This window comes from Hyperolius riggenbachi, chromosome 6, assembly GCF_040937935.1.
Source record: "Hyperolius riggenbachi isolate aHypRig1 chromosome 6, aHypRig1.pri, whole genome shotgun sequence".
Taxonomy (NCBI): Eukaryota; Metazoa; Chordata; class Amphibia; order Anura; family Hyperoliidae; genus Hyperolius; species Hyperolius riggenbachi.
Genome location: NC_090651.1, coordinates 376,350,046 through 376,364,749, shown reverse-complemented (window position 1 = coordinate 376,364,749; position 14,704 = coordinate 376,350,046). Strand labels below are relative to the sequence as shown.

General features: G+C 41.4%; 1 protein-coding gene across 4 annotated transcripts in view; it reads right to left on the bottom strand.

Moving 5' to 3' along the window:
* The window catches only part of LOC137521967 (dendrite extension defective protein 1-like), a 201,484-nt gene that overhangs the window by 21,678 nt on the left and 165,102 nt on the right, over window positions 1–14,704 (bottom strand). For all 4 annotated transcript variants that reach the window (XM_068241939.1, XM_068241940.1, XM_068241943.1 and 1 more), the window contains exons 13-15: window positions 13,854–13,978; window positions 5,498–5,785; window positions 4,562–4,708 (exon numbers count right to left, since the gene is read on the bottom strand). In XM_068241939.1, the coding sequence (XP_068098040.1) occupies window positions 4,562–4,708; window positions 5,498–5,785; window positions 13,854–13,978 (560 nt within the window). The remainder of the gene's footprint in view (window positions 1–4,561; window positions 4,709–5,497; window positions 5,786–13,853; window positions 13,979–14,704) is intronic.

Here is a 14,704-nt window from a genome sequence, read left to right as displayed (position 1 = left end):
TGTATCCAATCAAACAAAATATCACCTGCCACACCTCTAATATTGTTTATCTGATATCATGCCCCTGCGGACTGCAGTATGTCGGTCGGACCACACAAACGGCCCGGAGCAGGGTCGGCCAACACAAAAGGAACATCCTGAATAACTATTCCCTTCACAGCGTTTCACGTCACTTCGGCACTCACCACAACAACGACCCTCACTTCCTTAAGTTCACCTTCATTGAAGCACTCCCGCCCTCACTGCCCCATTCCTTTGATACCCTAAAAAAACAGGAGATGTACTGGATCCAGATACTAAAAAGTTTAGTACCGGATGGATTAAATGAAATTCTGGAAAAAGTATACTAATTTTTAATTACACTACTCATAAATTGGAAATCTGTTATGGTGCCGGCTGCAGCAACCTGACCGAATGTTTTATGTATTTTTTTAGTCGCTTTCTTTTTAAGATGTCTTAGAATTTTTAGTCCGTTTTAAGGTCTATTTAATAACATACTCATAGTGTTCATTACATCTATATTTATATTTATTTTTATATTATCAATCGTCATCCTATGGTCTTTTTAGATACCTTGTAGAATGTTTTTTACACACTCTTTTTATACATCCTTTTTTATACATCTCTTCTTTTTCCTGTTGCACGTTCATTTATATTTATATTTATATTTGATTATTGATCATATGCTGTTTACAATTATTGTCTCTGCATACGTCTCCCCGAATTGTCAATCACAATCAGCACTCTGCCTCATATAGTTGTTCCTGGTTCCCCACCAAAAAAATGGCAGCCACCATCTAAGAACCTTTCTAACCCACAAGATGGCGGACGCCCTCTCATGCGACATTATTATGTCTGCCCCACATACAAACCAACAAAATGGCGACCGCCATATAGGAGACATTCCTATTCAAACCCACAAGATGGCGACCGCCATATAGGTGTCATCTTGTATGCATTCCACCGGATCTCCTCATTGGCCAGGCCGATCGGGGGCGTACTTTTCCCGACACGTGGCACACACTGATTGGCCCCCACCTCTCCTAGCTAAGTACAAACAGGGGCTCTATGGAGCGCGCCCGCACAGAGGCGCTCATTCAATACTTGGATTGAACACAGGTATGTCACCCACTGGCTAACAGCCAGTTCCTCGCTTGTTTGTTCCACTGGTAGTAGATATTACCACCTTATTGCACATTGTTCTTTCACTGCCATTAATTTTAGAGCAAGCACTTGGTAAATATCTTGTTGCTACTTATAAACACTTAGTGTTATATAGCACATATCCTAGGTGATCCTACTCTGCCTGAACCTGCTTTTTATGCAGCTAATCGGGCTGAGAGGGTTAATTCATTCTAGTTAATGCAAGACTATGCAAGTGTAAAAACAGTTTAGAGAGCATGCACTCACTCCATTGTTTTAATTTTATTTTATTTTAATTTTTTTTTTTTTTTTTTTTTTTTTTTCCCCTCCTCTCTGTTATGGTGCCGGCTGCAGCAACCTGACCGAATGTTTTATGTATTTTTTTAGTCGCTTGCTTTTTAAGATGTCTTAGAATTTTTAGTCCGTTTAAGGTCTATTTAATAACATACTCATAGTGTTCATTACATTATTCTATATTTATATTTATTTTTTATATTATCAAATGTCATCGTATGGTCTTTTTAGATACCTTGTAGAATGTTTTTTATACACTCTTTTTATACATCCTTTTTTATACATCTCTTCTTTTTCCTGTTGCACGTTCATTTATATTTATATTTATATTTGATTATTGATCATATGCGTTTTACAATTATTGTCTCTGCAAACGTCCAATTTTTTTTTTTTTTTTTTTTTTTTTTTTTTTTTTTTTTTGTACATGGTTCCCCTACGGACACTATGATGTCTCCCGCAGGGGTTGCTTATAAGTGGAACATTTTGATTAACGCTCTCTTCACTAAGATAGACTTATCTGATCTTCACATGCTGGTTTTAATGAAATTTTTGTTCCAATGTTACAGCTGTATGCCTCTGTCAGTGTTTGATGTTTTTTTGTTGATTTATGTATATGTCCCATTTACAGCTTTTTTGAACTCCTGTATAGCCTGAGGAAGCGGTGCTGTGGCCCGCGAAACGCGTTGCATCTTTAGGAGTTACACTGTTTAATAAATGCATTCTACTCTACCTCAGAGTCTTGTTGTCCACTGCTAGAGGGAGGTAAGTCCACCTTACCTTCCCTCTTTTTACTGTTTTTAAATAATAGTGTTTTTACTCTTTTTGGCGCCTCTGTTCTATCTGCGTTTGATACATATTACTTATCCACCCTTGGTGGAGGGGTACGCCCCCTTTTTTCCTATCTACAGAGAGCGACTTTTATACCCGAGTGGGGTCGGGTACCAATTCTCCCCACCTGCCTTTCAAGTGGTTGCCTGCTGGCGACCCTTTTTTGTGAGTATAATTCTGTACGAACTATCTAGACAGATTTTCTTTGTTAAAACTATATTGCACTATTGGGCTCTCGGTGCCCTGTTTTTTCTTTTGTTTTAAATATACAATGTAGGTCTTTGCAATTTCCCCTGACTCCAATACTTTTGACAATCTACAATTACTGCTGAGTAAAAATATAAAACATCACACTTTGGCAAAACAAAATCAAACCATTGTAAGCGCAATTTTTTTTTAACCACTTAAGGACCATGGTCCTAAACCCCCCTAATGACCAGGCTATATTTTACAATTAAGGTCACTGCAGCTTTAAGGTGCTCGCTGCAGGGCCGCACAAATCTTTACACCAGTGATTCCCCCCCCCCCGAAAGCTCTGTTGATGGGCAATGATCACTCCCAGGATGTTTATTTTTTTAAATAAATAGTTATTTATTTCTTTTTTTAAATAAATTTGCCTATTTTTTTTCCTCCCTCCCCCCGCCAACCAATCAGCGCGATTGGCTGTCATAGGCTTCAGCCTACGACAACGGATCGCTTCCCTGCCGCTCAGTACAATGCTGCCATAGATTGTAGCGCTGTACCATGTAAATAGACTGAGGTTTCGCCGTCTAACAGTCTCCTAGTGGCGATCGCTGCTGCCTGGGAGACTGATGATGGAGCGTAGCTCCGTCATTCAAGCAGGGATGTGCAGGCACCGGCGCACGGGATCCCCTGCAAACTCAGCCCCTAGGACTTCACACCAATCGGCGTGGAGCGGACGTTAACAGCTTAAAATGCAGGCAAGCTCATTCCTCCGCCCTCCTTTCTGCTTCTAAACAGGTAAAAAGGAATATCTAAATCTTTAAGTTCAGGGGATGCTCTTCACAAGTTGTAGAAGTGTATTGCTTGCATGAGAAAGCTGCTGTGTCTTGTCTCTAGCATTTCTGCTGTGCTGCATTGTTGTGCACGAGGATGTAGATGGCAATGAGATGGGCAATTTGGCCACCGCCATAAGCTAAAACGTCATAACTTTCTCCAGTGGTGCCCTAGGCCATGGCCCATATAGCCTTGGCTTAAAGGACATTCAAGGTGAAAATAAACTGATGAGAAAAACAATTGTATTTATCCTCCTTCTCTTAAACATGACTTTTTTTTTAGATATCCTACAGTTTGATTTTATATTTAAATCAAGTTTTTACTGTTTCATTGTCTCTGCTCAATGACACCTTCATTGAAGTATGCCAGAGTTTAAATCTATGAATTGTTGCCCCTTTTTATCTCTTTCCTGCTCTCAGGAGCCATTTAGATATTAGTCTGACCCAGGCCAATCCAGTCCCAACCCAGTCAGAAACTGTCACTTCCATACCTGATGTTTTACTTTTTCAGGCAGAGAAAGAAAAAAGGAACACAGCCTAGTTATTTGTGTGCTTGGCACTGTACATACATGTCTATCTCATCATGTCACATGTCACCTCGGGTATCCTTTAAATACAGCCCTGATCAGAATTGGATCATGTTTCAGATGGAGGGAAAAAGTTACCTTACATAGCTCCCAGCAGCTGCACAGGCTGCTCCAAGGTCTTGTTTTGGCACACACCATTGTGAAACCTTCTACTGTCTGTAACCTTATTTCAAGCGGACTCTAAGTTTACACAGCTTAGTCCCTGACCAGGTCTTAATCTAACAGTGGTCAGAGATTTCACAAGGAGCTCCCTTGTCACCATAATCTACTACTTACATGATCAAACTGTCTGCACCACATGAAATTCCATACCTTTTGACATAACAGCAATTTTTTGAGATGGCAAAGCCCAAAGAAAGTTATATGGAGGTCAACTTTAGCTCAATAGCTTTGCTTACGTTGAAAGACATCCATGGCTACAATTACTAGGTAATGCCCAATGATGTTGATCCAGGGATGTTATCTGATTGCCATCTGGAGTCGGGAAGGAATTTTTTTCCCTTTTGGTGCTAATTAGACCATGCCTTGTTTCGCCTTCCTCTGTATCAGCAGGGAGAGGGAGCAGGCTGGTGTTGTACTTTGTTCACTGGTTGAACTCGATGGACGTATGTCTTTTTTCAACCAAAATAACTATGTAACTATGTAACTATGTAACTATGATAATAATGATGGTGATAATGTTGATTTTATTACCATAGCAGGAGATCCTCTGAGCAAAGTTTCATAAGAGAAGTTGATAAGAGTAATATCCATGGCTGCCACCCACTCAATGTTCTTATAGTTGAAGATAACATAGGTAGAATGTCCATCTGTGCTCAGCAAGGCTTGAAATGTGTTTTCCTGAAGAAGAGAAAACCAATGAGATGCATTATTTGGACCAGAATTCCATGAAGTTGTATTATACTTTGAGGTGACTAAAAGTAGGGATCCGGATTCGGATTCGGCAGAATTGACATTTCACATTTCCGATTGAAAATCAGAAATTAGTAGTCATAGTAACGTAATCGGAATTCTGTTGGAATTCTGTCGAAAATCCGAGATGCCGATAATCGGTAATTCCAAGCCAATCACAGCATTCAGAATGAATGAGCCAATCAGAGAATCAGTACATTTGGAAACTTGGAATGATTCTGTAAAAAAACAGAACCGTTATTGCCACATGGATTTCCGATTCCGATCAGAATTCTGCACTGCAGCATACGACATAGATATTAAGTTCAATCATTATGCTGCAAAAATGAGATCGGAATCAGATTCCGATTGGAATAGTGTTCCGATCGGATTCGGAAAAGATATCAGTACCAGATTTTGATTGAATCCGTATTGCAATGTGGTAATCAGAATCATTTTGACTGTACTTTCTCACATACTTGTGGTACTTTTTCAATTGCAGAGTGCTGAAAAGTTATTTGAAATAGAAGGTGAAAATTATCTCCTAAGAGACAATTTAGGAAAAAAAATTAATTGGATCACAGATGGTCTTAAAATGATTTCAGGGCAACATTACAGTCTTAAGATATTTTTCTAAATTTAAACATTTGGGGGTTGAACCGAATTTCAGCGAATTCACTTATTGCTACACAGGAATCATCCTGAATATCATCTGAGATAGTTTCAGTTTTTACATACCATGTAATCTATTGCGTTATACGGCTGGACTCTGTACCACGTCGAAACAAATAACCATTTGGCATGGTAATGGGGATCATTGAAGTAGGTCCTAATGTTGGAAGACACCCAAGAGATTAGTTGGAGATCTGAACCCTGTCGATAGTATATGCCACCACCCCCATTTTCTATAGTATCCACATCAGCCCAGAATGGAGCCAAGAATGGATGCCCAAAAGTTGTCAGTGGATCTTGGGGTAAAAATTGGTTGATTGGAGCACCAAAAGACAACAAGCCATTGTTGTTCACCTGTTGGGTAAACATTGTACATATAATTAACAAGAGGCAGGTGATATCAGTTCAGTAACAACAACAAAAAAGAGAGCTTTCAAAAGTAGTTGTGAACAGTATATATACATTATCTAATACCTTATTTTAAATTTAATACATCAAGAATACTAATGACCTGCATGGAGTCTGCATACTTTTACTTTGTTTTCTTCTAACGGTCTAGTTTTCTCTCACATTCTAAAAACATTCTGGTAGACATTCTGGTTTCACCACAAACTAATCTTAGACTGGGTATACTTAATTATACAATTATAATGAAAGATAATATGCAAAAATGTTGGGCCCAGCACTCAAAATGGAGACAATTGTGCTATAGCTGATTAGAATGCGTTGCCCACCGAGATCAAAATAGCAAAAAAGCAAGTATCAGCAGCACCACTTAAGCAAAAAATAGCTCTTTATTGAAGAACATGCAATTATTTATGCACCGGTATTTAAAAGTACACCGGTTTCTAAGTACAAAGAGAACGACCGAATTAGACCAGAATTAAGCCAGAAGAGACCAGAAGGACCAGAAGACTTTAGCAATCTGATTCACGGTTAGTGCAATAATTTTTTCTCTGCTCTTCATGATTAGCCTGCTTTCCCCTGCTATTCTCAAATCTGTACACTCACTGCATCCTCCTGCTGTCAGCAACACGCTCTACATTTCTCCCTCTCTTTTATCATCTCCACAGGTTGCTTCTCACAAAACTTTCTTATTCATACAACCGCACTATACATTTCATACTCCAACTACCCATAAATCTAAATCCCACCCTATCCTCCGCCCTCTCTGCCTCCTACTACTCCTTGCTGCAGGTGACATTTCACCAAACCCTGGACCCTCTCTGCCGGCTCGCTCCTCACTCTTGCACACTAATCGCACTGCAAACAGCCAACTACATGCACACCGAAACTGCCACAACCTTATTAATATTCCTCTTCTCCCCCCTCCTCCCCCACCTATCTCTGCTGCTCTCTGGAATGCCCGCTCAGTCTGCAACAAACTTCCGTTCATCCATGACCTTTTCAATTCCAACGCCTTCACCTTCTTTGGGGTCACAGAAACATGGCTGACGCCTTCTGACACGGTCTCACCTGCCGCCCTCTCTTATGGGGGATTCCACTTTAGTCACACGCCTAGAAGTGGGAATAAACATGGCGGTGGTGTGGGCATTCTTTTCTCTGATAGATGCTCCTTCAAGCCACTCACCCCCATTCCTTCTCTTTCTCTACCTTCCTTTGAAGTCCATGCAGTCCGTCTATACTCTCCCTCTAACCTCCAGATCGCAATAATCTACCGCCCTCCTGGCCCTGCTTCCTTCTTCCTAGATCACTTCTCTGCATGGCTCCTCCAGTTCCTGTCCTCCCATATCCCTACCATCATTATGGGCGACTTTAACATTCATGTTGACACCAACAATTCTGCCGCCACTAAACTTCTGTCACTTACTTCCACCTATGGCCTGTCTCAGTGGTGCACTGCTCCAACTCACTCTAATGGTCATACACTTGACCTCATATTCACTCGTCTCTGTTCTATCACTGATTTCACTAATACTCCTCTCCCGCTCTCTGATCATAACTTACTAAACTTCTCTCTTTCCTCCTCTCTTCCTACCACCCTGCCTCAAGCACGCTCATATACACGCAGGAACTACCGCAACATAGACATGCAATCTGTCTCTGATGCCTTGGCACCTCTCCTCACACAACCATTCACTGACCCTGACTCATCAGCTGCACACTATCACTGCTCAATCACGCAAGTCATGGATGAAATCGCACCCCTCACCAATGTCTGCCCGCACCGTGTCAGTCGCCAACCCTGGCTGACCAAAGCTACTAAACAGCTAAAGGGGTGCTCTAGGGTAGCTGAACGCCGTTGGAGAAAAACGAATACTAATGAGGATTTCATTACTTACAAAAAAGAGTTGAACAAGTTTAAAACCGCTCTCTCTTCTGCAAAACAATCATACTTCTCCTCCCTCATATCCTCCCACTTGCACAATCCAAAGCGCCTGTTCAGTACTTTCAACTCCCTTCTCCGTCCACCCCCTCTTCCTCCTTCTTCATGCTTATCAGCTGAAGAATTTGCAACATACTTTACAGATAAAATTGCAAAAATCCGTAGGGTGTTTTCCACGCAGACATCAAACTCCACCTCCACTCCTCTTGTTGACTGCTCTCTTTCCAGTTTCTCTCCACTCTCTGAACATTCGCTCTCTTCCCTTATCTCCAAATCCCATCTAACCACCTGTTCGTTGGATCCTATCCCATCACCTCTCATTCCACAGCTATCCACATCCCTCATCCCTGCCCTAACATCGGTGTTTCAAGAAAAGCATAATGATCCGCACCACCTTCAATAAAAGTCCTTATTTATTGTAAAATAATAAACATTTAAAAAGCAGAACAGCAGGGCACGACAGTCCACTGTTTCAGGCTATTGCCCATCCTCAGGTTGCCCAATAATTATAATTATTAAAATAATTATTGGGCAACCTGAGGATGGGCAATAGCCTGAAACAGTGGACTGTCGTGCCCTGCTGTTCTGCTTTTTAAATGTTTATTATTTTACAATAAATAAGGATTTTTTTTGAAGGTGGTGCGGATCATTATGCTTTTCTTGTGACATTGGGATCCTGTGATGTCTTGGGTCAGATCCTCTGCACACCTTGCCATTCCCTGAGGGGTGGTACGCCAGTGAGTGCTTCTTCACCTTTTGAAACACTAACATCGGTGTTTAACCTATCCCTCTCCACCGGTATTCTTCCATCCTCACTCAAGAGGGCTGTTGTAACACCACTACTTAAAAAAACCATCTCTAGACCCCACGGAACTTGCTAACTACCGCCCAGTGTCACTTCTTCCATTTGCATCTAAATTACTTGAACGCCACATTCATGCTGAACTAAGTCAGTATTTATCTGCAAATTCCTTGCTTGATCAGTTCCAATCTGGCTTCCGGCCAAACCACTCCACAGAAACAGCCCTCACCAAAGTAGCTAATGATCTCCTCACAGCTAAATCCAAAGGCTATTATTCCATACTCATCCTTCTAAATCTGTCATCAGCATTCGACACTGTCGACCACACTCTACTCCTACAGATCCTTTCATCTATAGGAATAAAGGACCTCTCTCTCTCTCTCCTGGATATCTTCCTACCTCTCTGGAAGATCTTTCACTGTTTCTTATTCAGATCAGGCCTCCTCTTCACATCCTCTGTCTGTAGGGGTACCTCAAGGCTCTGTCCTTGGTCCCCTCCACTTCTCCATCTACATGCATGGTCTTGGTAACTTAATCAGCTCATTTGGTTTCCAATACCACCTATATGCAGACGATACACAACTGTACCTCTCGGCCCCAGACCTTAACTCCCTCCTCACACGGGTTCCCGACTGCCTGGCCGCTATTTGCTCTTTCATGTCCTCTCGCTTCTTAAAACTTAATATGAATAAAACTGAACTAACAGTCTTTCCACCATCACTGTCCACCCCTTTGCCTGATATTACAATAAATGTTAACAACACGTCTATAACATCAGTTCCCAAAGCACGGTGCTTGGGGGTAATATTTGATTCTTCTCTCTCATTTACTCCTCACATTAACTCCCTAACCAGCTCCTGCCATTTCCAACTGAAAAACATAGCACGTATCCAACCTTTTCTCTCCCATGACACAACCAAAATGTTAGTACATGCTCTTATTATATCTCGATTGGACTATTGCAATATATTGCTTAGTGGACTTTCAACTAACCGACTAACACTGCTCAATTCTGTACTGAACTCTGCTGCTCTACTCATTCATCTCTCCTCTTGCTCTTCCTCTGCTGACCCTCTCTGTCAAGCTCTTCACTGGCTACCAATTAATGAGAGGATTCAGTTCAAACTCTTAATCCTAACCTACAAAGCTCTCCACAATCTCTCTCCCCTGTACATCTCTTCACTAGTCTCCAGATACCAACCCAACCGCAATCTCAGATCTGCACACGAGCTTCTTCTATCCTCTTCTACAATTACCTCCTCACATTCACATGTACAAGACTTCTCACGTGCCTCACCCCTCCTCTGGAATGCCCTTCCACAACACATCCGCCACTTTCCCACCTTTGAAATCTTTAAACGCTCCCTCAAAACCCACCTTTTCCGACAAGCGTATTCCCTAGCTTAGGCCATGCACCCACTAAATAACCTAATTACGCACTGCCTGTACATATACTGTATACTTCCCCCACCTCTTGTTTCCACCCCATTCCTTTAGATTGTAAGCTCGCAAGGGCAGGGCTCTCACCCTTTTGTGTCATGGAATGTTATTAATTCAATTGCTTGCACTCTGTTAGACATTTATACATTTTAGTCATCATGTTAAATCAAATTGTAATCAGTGCTGTATCTTGTATCAGTGTTCATATTTGATGTATATCATTGTCTGTATCATTATGTATCCCTTGTTTGTTTTCTTACATTGTACTGCGCCACAGAATATGTTGGCGCTTTATAAATAAATAATAATAATAATAATAATAAAATCACCTCAGAAATGGGTTGCAGGCCTGCTGTTTTGAAGCGACATGCTTTTCACGGAAAGAGCTTGCAACTTGACAGGGAACCATGTCGCTTCAAAACAGCGGGCTGTAGTTGCCTTTAGCCCATTTCTGACATGTGATTTTAATTGCATGTTCTTCAATAAACAGCTACTTTTTGCTTAAGTGGTGCTGCTGATACTTGCTTTATTAATAGTAAAAAAAAACAACAAGAAGAATATAATCTGAGAACTGGAAACTTGAAAAAAGGCATAATAATTTTAGCTTTGGGAAATAACATAGTGTGTTCTTTGAGAAAGGTATATTCTTAGTGTACTTTTCAACATTTGGGATTTGCACCAAAATCCTTTTCACAACGAAATAAGTTTGTTAGAATTTTGATACGATACCCATTTTTGTGAAAATAAGAACTTTCTTAAAAATTTGTTTTCTCATGCCCCTTGACTTCAATGCATTGAATTTTTTCCCCCATGCATGCTCATAAAATCTTGCATGTGTACCCAGTTGTAATAAAATGTGTTTTCTCATGCCCATAGATGGCAATGCAGTTGGTGAAATTTTTTTTTTGCATGCATGCCCATATATTTTTATATAACTGTGTACTTCGTTGTACAAAAAAAATGAGTTTTCTCTTGCCAATATATTTTCCTGGGGCTACAGGGGCATAAAGAGATAATTTGCATGTTCAATAGCGTTGCATTGTGGGTAACCACAAATCTAGCGTTTGCGTCTCAACCAACACACCACTGTTTCAAAATAGCAATAATAATCAATGTTAAGTATGGCTCAGAGTGGTCTGGTTTAATAGTTATATCGTACAAAGAGGAAAGCAGAACCCATCTGCAAGCCAAAGCACTCAATGGCCTCAATTCACTAAGATCATGCTGGAGATAATAAGGCAAGAGATAACTTGCCACCACACAGTGAGAGAGTTATCTTATCTCTTCATTCCTTAAAGAGGAACTCCAGTCTAAACAAACATACTGTCATTAAGTTACATTAGTTATGTCAATTAAAATAGATAGGTAATATAATCTCTTACCCACAAATGTTTGATTTCATGATGGCAACCATCTTTTTGGTTGTAATGAGGTGACAGGGAGTATGAGACACAGTTCCAACTGTCCTGTGTCCTGAGCACCTCTCCCAGTTGCTAGGCAACGTGAATAACAACATAGGAAATCCCATCATGCTTTGCACAGCATCAGGGGAAAAAAAGCCCAGGCAGTTTTTTTTGATGGGTGGAGCTTAGTTAAAAATGCAGGTAAAAATGATGCTTTGGTAAGAAAAACAAAGTTCTGATGCTGTGAAACTGTTAAAGAAACACCAAGCCTTTTCAGTGCTGCTAAGAAGATTTTTAGTCCGGAGGTTCACTTTAAGTTACCTCTTCTGTAGTTAAATTACCTCCTCTGTAGTTAATTTACCTCCTCTGTAGTTATTTTCACACACAGTTAATTAACAGCCTGTCTAGAATTCTGCAGTTATTTTAAGGATTGAAGAGTTAACTTAAAGACAGAAGAGTTAACTTTAGGTTTGCCTGAGGTAAAATGTTTCCTGAATACTACCTGCCTCGTCACCATGGTGATTACTCTAGAAACGTTATTAAAGACAGGAGATAAGCTTAGTGAATTGAGGCCAATGAGTAATGTATTTATAAATGTAAAAAAACATTTATTGTTTCCACTAAAACACCTTAAAAGAGATAAACTTGTTCCCATACATATAGGCAAAAAGAGACATAGGTTGAAATGAACGGTCTGTAAGCCCACTCAGCACATTTCCATAAAACACATAACCACAAATGTTCACTTAAAGCTGAATTCAAGAAGGCAAACCACACTAAGCATTGCTTTTTAGTAGGAGGGCTTTTTGGTCTCTTTTAGTCCCCTGTACTTTCCTAGTAGTTTGGGTCACCCCCCGAGCTGCTTGGTTACTCTGTTGGTCCAAGCCCTATCCCATAGAGCCATATAGTGTACTGGTTAAGGGCTCTGCCTTTGACATAGGAGACCAGGGTTCAAATCCTGACTAGGGTCAGTACCTATTCAGTAAGGAGTTCAAGGCAAGACTCCCTAACACTGCAGGGTGGCCTCTTGAGGGTGTCCCAGTGGCTGCAGCTCTTGAGCGCTTTGAGTCTAACAGGAGAAAAGCGCTATATAAATGTTCATATTATTATTATTATTATTATATCAATCCCTGCCTTGTACTGAGGCGGACCAACAGTCCAAGCAGGGGTGTCAGTAAACTTAATAGCCAGGGGCGTAACTAGAAATTAAGCCGTTCCCTATCTCAATCAGGAGCCAATTTCATTGGCTCCTGACCTTGTGATCACTGTGAGCCAATCACAGTGATCACTGTTTGTATTTGAGGAAAAAAAGTCTCTGATCCTTAAGGGGCCAGAGACCCGCGGTACAGAAGGGGTTAATAAATAAGTTACACAAATATATATTCCTCAACCTCTAATGGTCTTTCCTATTTGCCCAATGAAGCTGGTAACAGTAACCAGTACTTAACCTCCTGAGGACCGCAGTGTTAAACCCCCATAAAGACCAGGCCAATTTTCACTAAATTGGGCCACTGCAGCTTTAAGGCCAAGCTGCAGCGCCGCACAACACAGCACACAAGTGATCCCCCCTCCCCCCTTTTTCCCCACCAACAGCTCTTTGTCAGTGGGGTTTGATCGCGCCCCCTCCCCCCCCCCCCCATTGTTTATTTATTTTTTATAAATATTTGTTGTTGTTTTTTTTAAATAAAATTTACTATTATTTTTTTCCCTAAAACCCTCCTTCCCCCTAGTTAGCCAATGACACGATTGGCTGTCATAACTTTCAGCCTATGAGAGCCGATCGCTCTCCTGTGTGCCAGGGGGACAGCTGTGTCACACGGCTGTCCCCAGTACAGCGCTGCTGCAGATCGCAGCGCTGTACTTAGTGAAAAGACGGCGGTTTAGCCGTCTAACAGTCTTCGAAGCAGGAGAGGCATGCGCAGCCTGCACGTGATCTCCTGCATTAGCCAGCCCAGGACTTGACGCCAATTGGTGTGTTAGGCGGTCCGGGTGCTGACGCCGCGGTCACACCCATTGGCGTGACCCGGCCTTTAGGCACTTAAACAAAATGTAATTTTTGGGGGATCATATCACACAAAGCCTTCACATGTCGTTTCTGCTGCAGGTGTCATCAGGGCTGGGGAGTCGGAGCTGGAGTCGGAGTTGAGGAGTCAGAGCAATTTTTGGGTACCTGGAGTCAGAGTTGGAGTTGGAGGTTTCTTAAACTGAGAAGTTGGAGTTGGATGATTTTTGTCCCAACCCCACAGCTCTCAGTTTTGCGATTCAACGCTATCGTCACAAAGCAGCTGGGGAGGAATAATGGCATCACTAGTTTCAGTTAAGTGAGGTCACCAAAAGTAGCTCATCCGGTAAAAAAAGTGCATAAAAACCACACAGGGATTGACGAGTAACAACGGACAGCTTGTTTGTTTACTAAGCAAGAATACTCACAAACAGCGAAGAAACATTTTCTCCAAACAAGGGAACCTGCTGAGTGAGTGTGATCAGTGGTGATCCTCCGACGTCCAACCTGTCCGTGATAGAGTCTAGCTCAGGGCCAAATGGATAGAGAAGTTCTAGGAGATAAAATTGTGAAGACGTAATTATAGTGGCTATACGTGAGATTTCCATACAGTACCAGTGACAAAGGAATCAATGGAAGAAATCCACATGCTGACACCACTTATTAACACACAAATTGGAAAAAAATATTTTAACCTGGTTGTTTATGTTTATGTCTATTTTTATGCATTGTCATATATGTTTTATTCATAAGTTTTAAGTGTCAATTTGATGCAGAGGTTTTAAATATAGCTGTTATAAATATTTGTATATTAAGTGTAATGTACAATGACGACTGCACGCGCTGTGAGCCATAGCTGATACAGAACAATCGTATGCTGCTCTGAATGGGCAATACGGTGTGCTATCTTAACGCTGTGGCACAATAAAGTTTGTTGAACCACGTGATCTACAGGTTGCCGTGACTACGGCTTCTGTAGCGTATAAATTTGTGTGCGCGTACGTGTGACGTCATCTGATGAAGACGCAGCGCGCCAAAACGCGTAATGACGTCACATGCACATTGTAACTGAGCCACGCCCACCGCCTGGCCACAGCACGTGCATTATCACTGCAGAGGGGTGTAGCGGTCGGCTCACCACTGATAGGTGAATTTTATCCTGTAATTCTGTAAATACCCATGTTTAACATGTGCAATAAAGCTTAAACTTTAGGTAATGCACTTAGAGCGCTCCTCTTTTAGATGTTCTTAGGCATGAGGAAGGTGGGTTTTAGGGTTA